The sequence below is a fragment of the Eubalaena glacialis genome, chromosome 13, assembly GCF_028564815.1.
Source record: "Eubalaena glacialis isolate mEubGla1 chromosome 13, mEubGla1.1.hap2.+ XY, whole genome shotgun sequence".
Lineage (NCBI taxonomy): Eukaryota > Metazoa > Chordata > Mammalia > Artiodactyla > Balaenidae > Eubalaena > Eubalaena glacialis.
Genome location: NC_083728.1, coordinates 15,977,431 through 15,993,253, shown reverse-complemented (window position 1 = coordinate 15,993,253; position 15,823 = coordinate 15,977,431). Strand labels below are relative to the sequence as shown.

The 15,823-nt window shown below is 44.8% G+C and overlaps 1 protein-coding gene across 1 annotated transcript in view; it reads left to right on the top strand.

Moving 5' to 3' along the window:
- Positions 1-15,382, top strand: part of STK4 (serine/threonine kinase 4) — a 95,228-nt gene extending 79,846 nt beyond the window's left edge. The window contains exon 11 of the mRNA XM_061208462.1: positions 11,099-15,382. Coding sequence (XP_061064445.1) covers positions 11,099-11,257 — 159 coding nt within the window. The 3' untranslated portion in view covers positions 11,258-15,382. The remainder of the gene's footprint in view (positions 1-11,098) is intronic.
- Positions 15,383-15,823: the final 441 nt, after the last annotated feature.

The window sequence follows — 15,823 nt, the reverse complement described above, 5'->3', positions numbered from 1 at the left end:
GAAGGTGGGGTTCAGCCTGTGGCCTAGCAGAGGAGTTTGCTGGTTTGGCCAGACCCGAGCTGGCCCAAAGGCTCTGGGCAGACCATTCATGGCCCTCTGGAGTGCAGGCAGGGAACAGGCAAGGAGCAGGCAAGCAGCAGCCAGTGCCATGGACGTGCATTGAGGGTCTGGGTACCGGCGGGGCCAGGAGACCTTCAGAGCCTGCAAACCTTGTGGGAGCTCTGGTATCCACGTCGACAGGACTGCTGAAATATTATTACCAGGCTGAGGCTGCAAGGTCACACAGGAACCAGGTTCTGGGCCGTGGCTGGGCCACACTCCACCAACTGTCCTCACATCCACACTGCTGGCCCCAGTGCTGGACGCTCAGGCCACCCGCCTCCTCCCTGCACTGTCCCTCCAGCCTCTCCTGAGAAAAACATCACATACACTTCAAAGGAGAAGCACTCAACATGCATGTTTATCACAGAGCATTGCACAGAGAAGGGTGCACTCAGAGCTGAGAGGTAATAAGTTGGTAACTGATACACTCTCCCTGTTCTTTTTCAAAGAAATACTATCAAGTCAAAAGCAGTACTAACTATATACTTGTGCTAGTAACAGTCAGATATACTTGTGCTATGAACAGTCAGACATTTCACGAGGGGAAAGGTTTTAAGAAAATTAGAACTTACAAAGACTATGTTTATAGACAGATATAAACATCATCTTAATCATGAAATATACCTTCCCATGGTATATTACCGTATACATCGTGTTATTATCACCATTTTCCCCTCTCCCTGTCATTATAGTTTCCAAATTTTATGCCAGACCCCGGGTTGAAGACAGTTTCTTTCTTCATGATGCTTGCTCACTATAGAAGACATTTAGGATACAAATTTTAAAGAACAGTTTCATACCAGAGAAGCTAAGTGTTTTTAACTCTGAGCTTGGATGAGCTTACTGCTAGGAATACGGTGATCATTGTTTCTGAACCAAAAAACTAGGACACATGGTCTTTACAAAGAATGTTTTCTGGTTTGTGAATTGATACACATTTGAAAAGTATTACCATGGCATAAATTAAATCACATTTGATTATCCATACTGATTAAACATTGGTTGAAAAGAATAAAGGACTGTCTCTAAGTATCTAGGGCACATACATATTAATGCTCTTATTTTTCTGATTTAAGTTTCTTAAAAAAAGATGACTTTTTACAGAAGTCTTAAATCAGAAAAAGAAAAGGAAAATGGTAAAAATCCATATTTAGCAGTTTTGTGGTTTGGGCAGAGTAAGTCTTACACACACACACCCCCCTCTATCTAGACCTAATTTTTTCTTTTTGATACTGTAAGGAATTTAGGTCCCCAAACTTGATGGCCATTGCAGAAAGGTGCTGACATGCCTTGCAGATAGAACTTACCTGCTTTTGCTGCAGAATTTTTTTTTTCTCAAAGGATATTGTGAGAATATTTCTCTTGGGGTACTTAGGTTGTAAATCTCTGACCCTTCATTACATGGGAGTGCCCAGCAGTAAGGCTTATAGAGGTTTTATATGCTTTCCAGAAATTGAGTGCTGTTCATTACTCAGAGAGTTTGTACTTTCCTTCTTGACTAGTTTTCTGTAAACATTTTGTTCTTTTAGTGTATTTAGACTGGATCCTATTTATGTTTGAAGATACCTTTTAATACTACCTTTATTAAATAAAGTGAGATTAATTTGTATTTCAGCCTTCAGATTTTGCTGGGGATTCTTTGGGCTTCTTCTTATTTGGTAAGATAAGAGAGAAAAGAGCCTGGACTTTTTGTTACCTTGGAAATTTCCAGCCCAAGAAAGTATGCAAAGGCACAACTTATAGGGATTCTTGTGTGATTAGCTAGCCCTTTTCCCGAATTATCCAGCTACATTAAAACAGCAGCTTGGTGCAGTTGGTGTTTTAGGTTTTCATATCCTCTGAAAGATTAATATCCCGCAAGAACGATGATACTGTTGATGTCTCCCTTTAGTGCTTTCAAATATCAGGAACATCATATTCAGCTCTGTTCCTCTACTTTGCCCCCTTTAGACATTGACAGTTATTTTAGGACGTTTAATTATTCTAGGAGGCTATGTGTTTGCTAACTTCCTGAAAATTTTCCTCTCATAGTTTGTCTTCCTTAAGTGTGAAACCTATAAACCAATTTAGAGCTACTCTTAAAATAGAATTTTTCTTAAAGAGCAATCATCAGCAATCAAGACCAGCGTGGATTTTCCTGTCCATTTTCCCCTGTAACTTTATTGCAGTCATTACACTGGATGAGCTATTTTGATTTTGGCATGCATGAGTCAGTTTGGAGTAACTGACATAACCTTACTTAACACACTTATATTATGCTCTTAGGCTTATTTATTGATTACATATTTTCAAAGCTTCCGAAAAGCCCGGTGTCTTACTAGTAATTGAGGGAAGCCAATAAAAAGTCAGTATCGTTTTCAAGCAAAGGCTGCAAGACTGAAGGATCTATTTCTTTATTAAATATTCATTGAGAACTGTTTTCTGCTGTCCTGACTCTCTGAAAATATATTAGAGGTAGTTCCTACTCTTAAATAGCTCCCACTTCAGTGAGAGGAAAAGGGAGTTGGGCAGAGAGAGGAGTGGGAGCTTGAGCTGGGCTGCAGGGTCGGATGGGCATCTCCTAATCCGAAGACAGGGAGATTCTGTTCTGCAGAAGCATGGAGGCATGAAAAGCTATGGCACCCAGAGGAATTTTGAGTAGCTGTTAGTAATATTAATAAGTGAACTCGTAAATCCTTTCATTTACTTAACCTAATTTTATTAGCTCCCTGTACCTCATATGTGATAGTTACTCGAAATAACAAGATTTGCATTTCATTTTTGAAAATTCTACAATTCAGACTTTCCCTGAATTAGAGTGAGTACCCCTTCTTTGCACTATAAATATATAAAAAGGCAAGCTCTTTCTCTCAGAGACTCTGACCACAGGGATTCTTCCTTCTCTCAACTGTAGTACATGTTGCCTTGACACAGAGTTGACTTGGCTTTGCACTCAGACATGCAAGAGCTCATATCCTAACCCAGCCACTTACATCTGCTGGCTCTGGGGTCAGGGGAACAATTCCTGTATCTCGCTAAGTCTCAGTTTCCATCTCTGTAAGATGGATACCACTACTTATTTCGTGGACTCTTCTGAGGATTACATGAGATGATGCATGTAAAGTGCTGAGCACAACGCCTACCTAGCACATAGCGCTCAATTCAGAGGAGCTCTAATTAGCAGTCATTGGGCACTTACTCAGTAATGCCTCATACTGTAGCTTGGTTTAATGACTTATCTACCTCGTTTATTTCTACTTCTAGTGTGAAAGGACCCTGCCATACCCTTTCTGTCCCATACACACCCTTACTTGGCCACACCCCTCAGTCATCCCTACTCCTGCCCAGTTCAGGCCAAGCACAGGTGTCTGACACAGAGCCGGTACTCGCTGCATCTTTATAATTAAAGGTATAATGTTAAATATTAGCAATGCAGTGCCTCGTGAGATCCATTATTCTTTTATATTTGGGGTATGAAATTTCTTTTTGGGTTCTTGCTGTGGAAAGCCAGAACCATGATGGCAGTGAAAAATCTGGGTTTGGTCAAAACTTGACTACCTTTGGCCAACGGCTATTATAAAACTCACAGACAAAACCAAACCGAAACAACAACAAAAAGCAGGTGCCTTGTGATTTTCAGAGTAAGTTGTAAAAGTTCATGCCAGAACAGAGTTGGAGTAAATTCTAAGCATGTAAAAGTACTTCTTCAAAAATTCATTTTGTCACGGAAGTTTAAGGATGACTTTCAGGAAAACACAAATAACCAAGAGAATGCAAGTACTATTCTTTCTTTCCCCCTTCCTTCCTTCCCTTCTTTTTTTTTATTATGTTTTATCTCCATAGAGTTTGTTTTGTTTCATTTATGTATTTATTTATTTATGGCTGCGTTGGGTCTTCGCTGCTGCACGCGGGCTTTCTCTAGTTGCGGTGAGCGGGGGCTACTCTTCGTTGTGGTTCACGGGCTTCTCATGGCGGTGGCTTCTCTTGTTGCAGAGCATGGGCTGTAGGTGCGCGGGCTTCAGTAGTTGTGGCGCGTGAGCTCAGTAGTTGTGGCTCGCGGGCTCTAGAGCACAGGCTCAGTAGTTGTGGCGCATGGGCCTAGTTGCTCCGAGGCATGTGGGATCTTCCCGGATCAGGGCTCGAACCCGTGTCCCCTGCATCGGCAGGCGGATTCTTAACCACTGCGCCACCAGGGGAGTCCCCTTCCTTTCCTTCTTCCTCCCTTCCTTCCTCCCTCCCTCCCTCCCTCCCTTCCTTCTTTCCTTCCTCCCTCCCTCCCTTTCTTTCTTTTTCTTTCTTTCTTTTCTCTCCTTCCCTCCTCTCCTTCTCTCTTTCTCTCTCTCTCTTTCTCTATCTCTCTTCTTCTCTCTTTCTTTCCCTCTCTCTCCCTTTCTTTTGCTGTACCACTTGTGGAATCTTAGCTCCCCGACCAGGGATTGAACCCACACCCTCGGCAGTGAAAGCTCAGAGTCCTAACCATTGGACCACCAAGGAATTCCCTATTCTTTATATTATAGTAAAACCCCATTATTTAAAGAAAAAAACCCTTTTGCTTTTTGTCTTTTTGTTTATACCGTTTATCAAATTACATCCTTCATACGCACACAGACACACACACAACACACACACACATACACACACGATTCATACTGAACCCCCTCTGGGTAGGGGGCTCTCTGGATTCAGTCTTCAGGTTGTCTGAGGCCAATCTTCTGACCCCTGTCAGAGCTCTTGTCATTATATCACCGTGCCTGCTTGAAGCCAGATGTCTTTGTTTTACCTATGCTTAAAGTCTGCATTTCATTCCAGTCACCTTGGTAAATATTTTATACACGTGCAGTCATGTTTGCTTTGATTGGAATTCTGGTAACCGTTCCATGTATTGATTTGAAGTCATCATAAGCTCAGAATGGGATTGAAGTAATAATTCACTGATAACAGTTTTGCCACTTTTCTTCCTTATTGGAGAAGCATGAGGAAGAGTTTATGAGGGACTGATGGAAACATGATTTGGCATGACCACAATTTGAATCAGAGGAAATCTCTCATTAAGATTCTCACAAGGCTTATTTAAGGAGCAAGGTCTTTTGAAATCGAATAATCTAGTGCTTACTTAATCCACACCAGCTGTGATTTGGGTGTCAGCGTCCTTACTTTTCTGCTTGGCTATCTTCTCACTCATCTGCTGAGAGGTGACTGCATCACCGGAGAGTCTTATCTTACTGGAGTCACCTCTCCCCAATCTTGAATCCACCCCTAGATAAAGATAAGGTCACATCAAGAAAGGGAACGTATCTTTGGTGGAACTAAATCCATGTCTTAGATGCCTTTTGCCTGACCTTTATATGTTTTCTCTGTTGCACTTTTGCTAACCTTCTAGTGGCGGGTGGTAAAGGAATGGGGTGGCCTGCTGGTAGTTTCATCCGACGTTTAGCCTCTATCAAGCTTCCTTGTCATCTTGCTAAATTCCAAAGGTGTGTTCTTTCCTCGTTCTTGGCTGAAATAAAACATCACCTGTGACAGGGTATCAGCCTGACTTACCTGTCCCGAAGGGATGACATTTTTGAATTTTTTTTTTAGGGGCATATCATGACACCGTTCTCATGATAGACTTCTGAGGTGAGAGTTTCTGGCAGCAGAGGAGCAGGACTTTGAAATCGGTCTAAATCTTATACCTTGGATTGTTTGTTCACCATGAGCCTCGTTGCCAAGGCAGGATGAAACTCTCCTGTATGTTCTAATGTGTTCAGTTTAGCTTGACCCTGCCGATTCAAGATGGGCTCACTGTCAGTGTAATTCCTATAACTTGTTGCTTGTGATGAAACACCAGCCAGATCTTCTCGGTTGTTCTCTAAGCCACTTGTGCAACTGACATTGACACGCCGTCATTCAGAATCTCAGGGTTGCTAAGGCCATTTGAGAAGAAATCACTTCCCATCAGAAATCACTTCTGGCTCCGTCCGAATGCCGGCAATCTGAGGACTTTGCTGTCGTCTGGCCCAGAAGAAACAAGCCAGGTCCATCCGATTCGGGGTTTCTCACACAGAGTTCACTAGAGACGCCCCTGTGAGTGGGGTGTGTGTCCTGCACCACACTGTGAGCTCATCAAGCTCAGTTCTTACAGCAGCAGCAGCTACTATTTATATTACTCACCTATTTCCTCCATTTTCCAAAAAAGGACTTAAAGGTGGCAGCTTCCATTTATCTACTTTCTTTCTGCTCATGAGGCGCTATGTTTTATACTTTACCAACACCTCTAAGCCTCACAACTTCCCTTGTAGGTGAAATGCTGTTGTCCTCCATTGAGAAAGCAGGCAGGTGCGGCACACATTAAAGACTTGCCCAGGGCCATCCAGCTCCCAAAGGCAAGGCACCCGTGGAACCAGGGCCATCTGACTCAAAGCCACTGCTCTCCCCCTAAACCCAGCTGCTCCTCCAGCAGCCTTTCTAGATAAGGCGGGCTTGCTTGCTTGCAGGAGAGGGCTTGCTTGAGTTCTCTGAGGAGTTCACATCTGAGCTAAGGCCAAAAGGATAAGGAAGAACTGGCCACAAGTCATCCAGGCAGGAGGATCATTAACTGCATAGCCCTTGAGGCCAGAAAAGTGGGGCCTGTCTGACGATCTGAAATAAAGCATAGCTAGAGGGTCCTGAGCAGCAGCGGTCATGAAGTCGGAGGGGACGATAGGCCAGAGATGTAGGGCCATTGCAGCCCCTGGTGAGTTGCTGGAGTTTATTCTAAATGCAGTAGGCAACATAAGGGTGGCTCATTTCTGTATTTTTAATTGTTTGTTGCTGGGAGATGATGGTGGCCTGAATTGAGGGCTTGGAGGCAGAGATGAGAAAAGTGGTTGGATTTGAGTTATACCAGTATTTCAGAGACTAGATCGAAGGACTGTATGTGGGCAAGGGGGTGGTGACAGAAAGGGGAAAATTGGGGATGATTTTGAGCACCTGGGAGGATGGGGGTACCATTCCTGAGATGGGGAAGACCGGGGGGTAAGGAGAAGAGGTTTGGGGATGAGGGAGGATGGGACGCAAGAGTTTTAGTTTGGATGTGTTAAGGGACGGAGGTAGCCAGTAGGATCTGATCAGGGTGTGTGAGTCTGGAGTTCAGAGGAGAATTCTGGTCTAGAGATGGAATTGTGGGAATCACAGTGTAGAGAGGATGTTTCAGTCCTAGGGTTTAGGTGAGATACTCAATGGTGATATTCCCTTTAGCTAGTGAAAACCGCTCAAGCTACCTCTGTGGCTGGTATGAGCATTAACTCTCCATCAGGATGCTGGCTGCAGCAAACTGTAGAACCACAGCTATTTTACTGTAGGATATACATTTGAAATTTATTTATGCCACCAAGGACCAGGAAGGTGAAATGCTACACTTGGCGCCATAAGACCATTCTCTGAGCTTGTTTTCAGAAAAATCCATATCTGGATGGTGTGACTGGCTGGCTGTGTTCTAATAGGTCGGGTGTAACTTAAGCCCCAAGGGCCTTAGGGCAAGTAAATTAGTCTGAAGGCGGCTGAGATAAAGCCAGGGTTCTTGTTGTTGCCCCCAGATTAGAATCAAGGGCAAAAGAGCTGCAGAGAAATTGGAAACCTAGAAGAAGCCTTGACCAGAGACAGGCAGCAATTACTTTGTGAGAATTTCACTGCCAGGAAAACGAGAAGGAAGGTGTAGGATCACGCTTATCAAATTGAGGGCTTATAAGAAACGCCTGAGGGCTTCCCTGGTGGCGCAGTAGTTGAGAGTCTGCCTGCTAATGCAGGGGACACGGGTTCGAGCCCTGGTCTGGGAAGATCCCACATGCCGCGGAGCAGATAGGCCCGTGAGCCACAACTACTGAGCCTGCACGTCTGGAGCCTGTGCTCCGCAACAAGAGAGGCCGCGATAGTGAGAGGCCCGTGCACCGCGATGGAGAGTGGCCCCCGCTCCCCGCAACTAGAGAAAGCCCTTGCACAGAAATGAAGACCCAACACAGCCAAAATAAATAAATAAGTAATAATTTTAAAAGGTGCTAATAATTAAAAAAAAAAAAAAAAGAAACGCCTGAATAGCTTCTTCAGCATCTGAAGTCCTGCGCCTCCCCTCCCGGGAGCCTGATCAAGCAGCTCTGGCTGTGGGCTCAGGAGTCTGTATTTTCAGCAAGTGATTCTGATGCAGGCGATCCATGGATCGTACTTTGAGAACCACTGAGTTTCAAAAGACCTTAGAGATCATCTAGGCAGCCCTCTCTTACAAGTGGGGAAACTGAGGCCTAGGGAGGAGGTGGTGTCCTGAAGTGGCAGGACAAGGTGGCAAGCCAGTGCAGTTCCACCGACTTTCACTTCTTCGTCTCGCAGTTGAGTCTTTATCCAAATGGACGGATCAGAAGCAAGCCTCCCGTCCCAATTCCCAACTCGCCTTCCTTCACTGTATTTTTTTCTTTTCTGTAACACCTTCTAATCTAAGAGTCATTTACTGATTTACTGTGTTAATTGTCATATGTCTGTCTCACCTCACTAAAATGTAAGCTTCATAAGGGCAACGATTTGGGGAGCTTTTGGTTTTTCTTTCCACTGAAGGATCCTATGTGCCTTCAGTGCACAGTGCCTGGCCTATAGTAGGTACTCAGTGAATATTTCATGAATGGTTGGATGAAAACTAGTTTGTTAAACTATGTAGACGTTAATGGGCATTGTGGGAAAGTGCCAGCCCTTAGGCATTGTTAACCCAAAATAGAGTAGAATATTTTCTTTTTCACTCCTTTGACTCTGGTTTGGATCCGAGGTTACAGGAACAGCTTATTGATGAGAGATTAATTAGAGACTTCCCAATAATATTAATAATAACGATAATATTGATAACAGCAACAACAATAACGGTTACTAATAACAACAGTGATAGCTACCATTTATGGCATGTTTACTGTCCACCAAATACATACGACATGAAGTCCTGCACTAAGAGCGCCACACCTATTATGAACTCGTCCAGTTCTCTTTTCACCCCAAGGGTGGAGGAACTGGGATTGTCTGTTTTCCAGAGGAGAAAAGTGAGGCTCAAAGAGGGCAAGTTATTTGTCCAAGGTTACACAGCCAGTGCAGTTAGGATCTGTCCTTAACCACCAATTACATTCAGTATTAGGTTTGGGGTGTCCTCTCTTTGGAGAAGGAATCGAAAAAGCTAAAGACTAGGCAAGCATCACCCTCCGGGGTGTCCCTGCACCAAGAACACCAGCCTCCAGGATGGTGTGAAACCACACAGGCTGGAAGGCGAGATGGATTTTTTCAGCCCGACTTTCCAGCACTTCCACACCCTCTCAAGTCTTTCCATTCTCACATTACAAAGAACCTTCCGTCTTGAACTGTGAGGCTTTTCTCACTTCTCAGACCACCTCCCTGAAGCGGACCAAGGGCCATTCCTGTGGTGACAGGTCACTAAGCCATTTCTAGGGAGGCCAGCGCTTCCCTCTAAAGGGAAGGGGGGGACAGAAAGAGGCTCCTTCACCCACCTTTCGATACCCTTTCCCTGGTGAGGCCTCAGGAAGGGGCTGAGGGAGCCAGTGATTCTATAAATCTCCTGCGATACTTGAGTGAGCCTTTTGAGTTCCTGAAACACTGTGCCTGTTACACTGGCTGTGAGCTCACAGAATTTCTCACCACATGCTGTGGAGAATGTCGGCATTCATTCCCGCCCCTGCCAGCCTGGCCTGGCCTCGCTGGGATGCAGTGAACACTCCACACATATGGCAATGGCCACGAGGCCACTTGCCCGACAGCTGCAGACACAGGTGGAAGATGGCGCCCCCCCGGGCTGTAGCCAAGACTGTGTGTTGTCACACTCATTGCCATCTTTAAGCGCACAGGGCACCAGGCGCTGTGCCGACCACCCGACAGCCACGGTCTCATTTAATTCTTATAACAAACACGATGAGGCCCTGTGGTCCCACTTCTGTAGATGAGGAAGCCCTGGAGAGATCGGTCCCTGGCATGAGTCTCACAGCATCTGCAGAGTCAGAACCACGTTTCCAGCACAGGTTGAGTTGGTTCTCAAACCCGTGTTTTTGCGATTCTGCCTGCCCCCGACGCTGGTTAAGAGCAGGGCCTCTGGGTTTGAATCTTGACTCTGCCCCTTCTTAGCCGGGAGACACTGGGTAAATCACTGAGCCACCCTCTTCCTTGGCTTGTTCATCTGTGACATAGGGATAATAATATACTGAAATCACAGGATTGTCATGAGGATTAAATTAATTGATGTATAATGTATGTCAAGCACTTAGTGTCTGGCGCATGGAGAGCATTGTGTAAGTGCTTGCCTTTATTATTAACAGATATCAAGTCCTCTTTTTCCTTTCTGCATGACGGAAACTTCATCTCAGAAGTTTCAGGGCTTCTCCAACTAGCCCCCTGCCCTACCACCCACACAAAGGGCTTGTGTCTGTATTCCCAAGACACTTACGTAGATCATCCATATAAAGTGCTCACTTAGAGTGGTGCCCCCAGTAAATGCTAGCGATGACTAGGATGACAGTGCCGAGACACTGGGTTGCGGGGAGACGGGCGCCGGGGGAGAGCATCTGATCCTCAGCGAGCATCTGTCCTCCCTGGTGTAGGGTCCCGAAGGAGACATGGCCACCGTGCGGATGCCCATGTCACGGGTAGGACGAGAGCCAGGAGGCAATCATTATGCTGTATATACCAAGTTACTGTTATTTTAGTGCCCTAACAATGAATCCAATGTAATTAATTTACAAGAGAGGGGAGATGAAAGTCTCATTCATTAAGTTCCTGGTCAAGGAACAGTAAATCAAAGAGATTAGCACTTAGAACTCTTCCCAGGGGAATTTCTCGACAGTCTAGTGGTTAGGACTCTGCACTTTCACTGCCGAGGGTGCGGGTTCAATCCCTGATCAGGGAAGTAAGATCCCACAAGCCGCGTGGCACGGCCAAAAAAAAAAGAACTCTTCCTGGGATAAGTTGTCTCAAAAAGCCACTGACCTGGACCTTGTCATGACTATACTTTCTACCTCTCTTGTAGCTGAAGAGTTGGACAGTGGAGGACCTTCAGAAGAGGCTCTTGGCCCTGGACCCCATGATGGAGCAGGAGATTGAAGAGATCCGGCAGAAGTACCAGTCGAAGCGGCAACCCATCCTTGATGCCATTGAGGCCAAGAAGCGGCGGCAGCAAAACTTCTGAGGGAGGCCAGGCCGGCAGGGCCCCAGGCCGACGGTGAACTCTGGCTCGCTCGCCCCTCCAGCTGCCTCCACCATCTCTCCAGCCCCTCTGTGAACTCAGGAACGTGCGCCAGTGGCCAGGGCTGCCGTGCCGGTCAGCACGCCGCCCTGATGTGTGTATTTAAACTGGGCAGTTATATCATTTCAGAGGATTCATGTGGGCGCTTTGAAACTCAGAGTTTTCAACCCCAGAAACAGAGACTCCTAGTCGAGTGAGAGCTGGGAAAGTGTCCCATTGTCTTTTGTTTTTCTTCTCCCAGTAGCTTTCAGTGGTTCTTTCTGGAAGACTTTAAAAAAATATATATAAATATGCATATATATATATAAATTATAACTAGATTCCCCACATGGCGTGGTGGCATCTCTGTATAGGTACAGTTTTACACAGTTGCCTCTTTTCTGTAAGATTATGGTACTATGGGACATGAGGGCAGAGAACACCAGGAGACTGCTGGGGGCACTCCACCCCCTGGAGCCAACCCCACCCTTTTGCAGGGCTGCACTGACAGATTAGGTTGGGGCCTGTTCCTTTACCACGCTTTCAGCCTTGTGCAGGCCATCCCTGGCTTCTGGAGCTATCAGTGATGCCCAAGGGAAAGCCTTGAGCACTGGTGTTTACTTTCTGAGTCCCAGGAGAAGCCTGGCACGCTCCTTGCAAGACTGGCCTTTGCAGTTTCAACGCCTTTCATCCATCTCCACTCTCCCAACTGCCTAGAGTCACAGCAAAGACACTGCCCAGTGCCTTAAGAGGAGACGTGATCCAGCAAGGGGACAGGCCTGCCAGGAACTCCTAGCAAAGTGGAGCTGTGTTCAGTCTGCAAAAGGGAAAAGGTTTTTGAAGTTCTCATCATCCATGTGAAGATTACACACGTGGTGTTTTGCTCCACATTCCTTACAGACAGGGGTAGAGGGCATTGCTTTTGAGACCCACATTCAAACATGTGACTGTTTTCTTTTTCATTTTACTGCTACGGGGTCTGGAAAGGGTAAATGAATATCAGACTACGATTTGTTCTCCAGGAGACTCAACCCAGACCCGTAAAATGCCAGAGCTGGAAGGGACCATAGACATCATCTGGTCTAACAGAGGCTTAGAGAGGAGAAGTGACATGGCCCAAATCACAAAGCAAATTAAAGTAAGAGCTGGAATTGGACTCTGGGGCTCCTCACTCCTGCTTCACTGAACCAAGCAGCCCCTTCTTGGAGGGAAGACACTTGTGTCAGTTTTGGTGAAGTTGTTTCAGGGAATCCTGCTAATGGAAACTTGCTCTTGCTTTGTCTCTTCAGTAGGCGACTGGCTGTGAAGAGATTCCCAAGGGGAGCCAGATCGTTCAGTTTCAGCCATTCCGTGAGCTCCACAGCATCTGCCGGGCAGCAGACAGGCATCACGCGGGCAGATGTAGGGCCTAAAGCAGATCAGAAGGCTTTGCAGCAGACAGCACTGAGCCATCCCTCTGGCGCCTTGGCTCAAGGCCATGTGTCACTTAGTCACACAGCAAAGAGCAGACAGTTGGGAAAGACAACTGTCTTTTTGTTTTCTAGTACCTCTTCCCCTCAGATAGGGGAGCTTTGACTAGGTTGCACCTAAGGATACTGTAATTTGATTCCATTATTGCTTTTGCTACCCAAACCTGGGGATCAGTGGAGAGTCAGGGAATGTTCCTCTTCTGTGGCCGGATTCTGTTCTTTGCAATTACAGCAAGTTTTTTAAAATGCAAGAGGCTGTTGTCGGTCTGCAGGGCTTGGCCAGCTAAGCAGCCTTGTGGCAGGTACAGACAACAGAGGACAATTCGAGGATCCCGCTACAATAATAAACGGCAGCTAGCGATCATGACCACTTATTATACGCCAGGCACTGCGCTAGGTAGGTAGACTCTTTGTGGCAGCTCCAAACTTCCCAATAACTCTGTGAATTAAGTACTTTATCTCCATTTCATAGATGAAGAAACAGGTTCAGAGAGAAAAAAGTTCTTTCCCAAGGTGGTACAGGTAGTAAGTGGTAGAGTCAGGATTCATAGCATCACCATGTGGGACCAGTATTTACAGGGAAAAGGAAAGTCACAAGTCGTCTTTTTTTTTTTTTTTTTTTTTAAATTTTATTCAAGTATAGTTGATTTACAATGTGCTAATTTCTGCTGTACAGCAAAGTGATTCAGTTATACATATATATACATTCTTTTTCACATTCTTTTCCATTATGGTTTATCACAGGATATTGAATATAGTTCCCTGTTTATCCAACAAGTCTTTGTAAAAATGAAATGACCACTTTTCTTGCACAGACTAAAAAACTCTAGCTGGCATTCTCAGGTTGGGAAACCACTGAATTAGTAGTCAAGTCTGACAGCCAAGTGAGTTTTAAAACCCAAAGTATGGAGCATGAATTTTCCTACACCATCTGCTGTGCTAATTAACAGTCCTGCCTCAGTCTCTCTCTCTTTTTTTTAAAGGATTTTGCACTTGGCCAGACAGGAGGGGAATGCCCATTCTTCTCCCTTCCTAAGCTAGAGCCAAGTAAAAGAAGGTTCGGTTTTCCCCCATAAATATTCTTGGGTGATGAATCTTGATCTGAGGTTTATTTTGTTTCAAGCATGTGTGCATCCAGCATGCTGGTCCAACAAAGTACATTGCTTTCCAGTCTAGCTAGGCAGAGCCCTTTGGCCAAAAGTCAGTTTATTTTGGATGAGATAGATTTCCTGACAAGGTGTATTTGTTTTCTTGTGACAGGAAAGCAGAGAAGCAAATCCTATTCATTTTTTTCCTTGAATACTAAATTCAAGATAGGTCAGCTGGCTTCCGTTGAGCCCTGAGTGTCAGTCATTGCTTGAGCATTTGTGACTCAAGCTTCCAGGGGACTCTGGGCCTCTCACTTGTTCTCTCCTAGTAAACAATGACCCAGACCTAACTGTGTCTTTTAAAAATCTCAGATTCTCCAGGAATATCTTTATTGCTTCCTCATCAGTAATTTTGAAGCAAATTTCCATTTTTCTTTTTCCTTGTCCCTTCTCCCAACCACCAATTGGATGGACGGATGGATTGGTGGATGAATGTTTGGCTTGATGGATACATGGTTAAATAGATAGATAGACGGACACACAGACAGACCCAGTACTCCAAAGCAACTTAAGAACTATAGCCTTGACTCCTCCAGACTGTAGGTTCTGACCCAGGAAACATTTATTTAGCACCTGCTGCCAGAGATGTATTATTATACCATTTAAAATTCAGTTGTGCTTACCAATATCAGGAATGAGAGAGGTGACATCATTACAGATCCTACAGATATTAAAAGGCTAATAACTTTATGAATAACTTCATGCTAATAAATTCAACAACTTAAATAAAATGGGCAAATTCCTTGAAAGATACAAAGTACGTACCATAGCTCACTCAAGAAGAAGTAGATGATCTGAATAACCCTTTATCTTTGAAAACTTAATGGCTCTGGGTGATACAGGTATTTACTGTCCTCATTTTACAGATAAGGAAACTGAGGCTCAAGAGAGGTAAAGTCTGTTGCTCAAGGTCAAGTAGCTAGAATATGGCAGAGCCAGAATTCAAATCCAGGTCTTCTGATCCTTATTCCAGGGCCCTTTCTAGCATACCATGTTGCCTCTAAAGATTGCAGCTCCTTTTTTACTGGAAAATTGTTCCTGCCCAGTCCACATCCTCTCACCCCATCCTTTCTTAAGCACTATGTCTGTATTTTCATCAGGATTATAGTCATTGTATTTGGAATCCATGTTCTTTTTTGTGTTTGGAAAAAGAAAATCTCTTCTACCAGCTTGCACTCAGACCAACTTGGAAAAAAAAAAAGAGCTTAAATGCTGTTGCAGACATACAACTTAAAAATGTGAAGTTTGTAGCTTTAACTTTTTGTAACAAAAACTAATAACACTGGCTTAAGAGCTGACTTGAAATGCTATTTTATAAAGTTTGGATGTAAATAACCAATCGAGGTCAGCAGTTTGTATATGTATGAGACATAGCTTCCTCCACTGCCTTTTTTTAAAAAAAAATTGAGATGCTTCCTATGTGCTTTTATGTTAGAATTGTTGTTCTCCCTCCTTCCTCCTTCCTCCACCTTGTCACCTTTGTTTTAAATAAACTGTCATTTGGACCAGAGTCTATCCTCTTTTTAAAAATGAGAGCCTCCATCTATAGCCTGGATGATGGTATTGTGAACCTTTGCGACATCGACTCTGTGGTGTGTTTATTCTGGAATCCAAAGCCAGGGGAGAGGTAGGTGGCGTAGGAAGTAAACTTTTGTTGGACACCTACTGTGTGCCAGGCACTGAGCTGGTTGTCAGGGATTTAAAGATGAACTAGACACAGCCCTTGCAGGCCACCTGGGGAGTCGGTTCAGCCCACAAGCATACAACATTGGAAATACTATGGTAGAAGAAAGTACACAACCTGTGGACACAGCAGGGAGCAGCAATCGGTTCTGCTAGGATGTCCAAGGAAGCTTTTCTGGAGGAGGTAATACATCCTGAACTTTAAAAATGAGGAAGAGACGGCCAGGTGG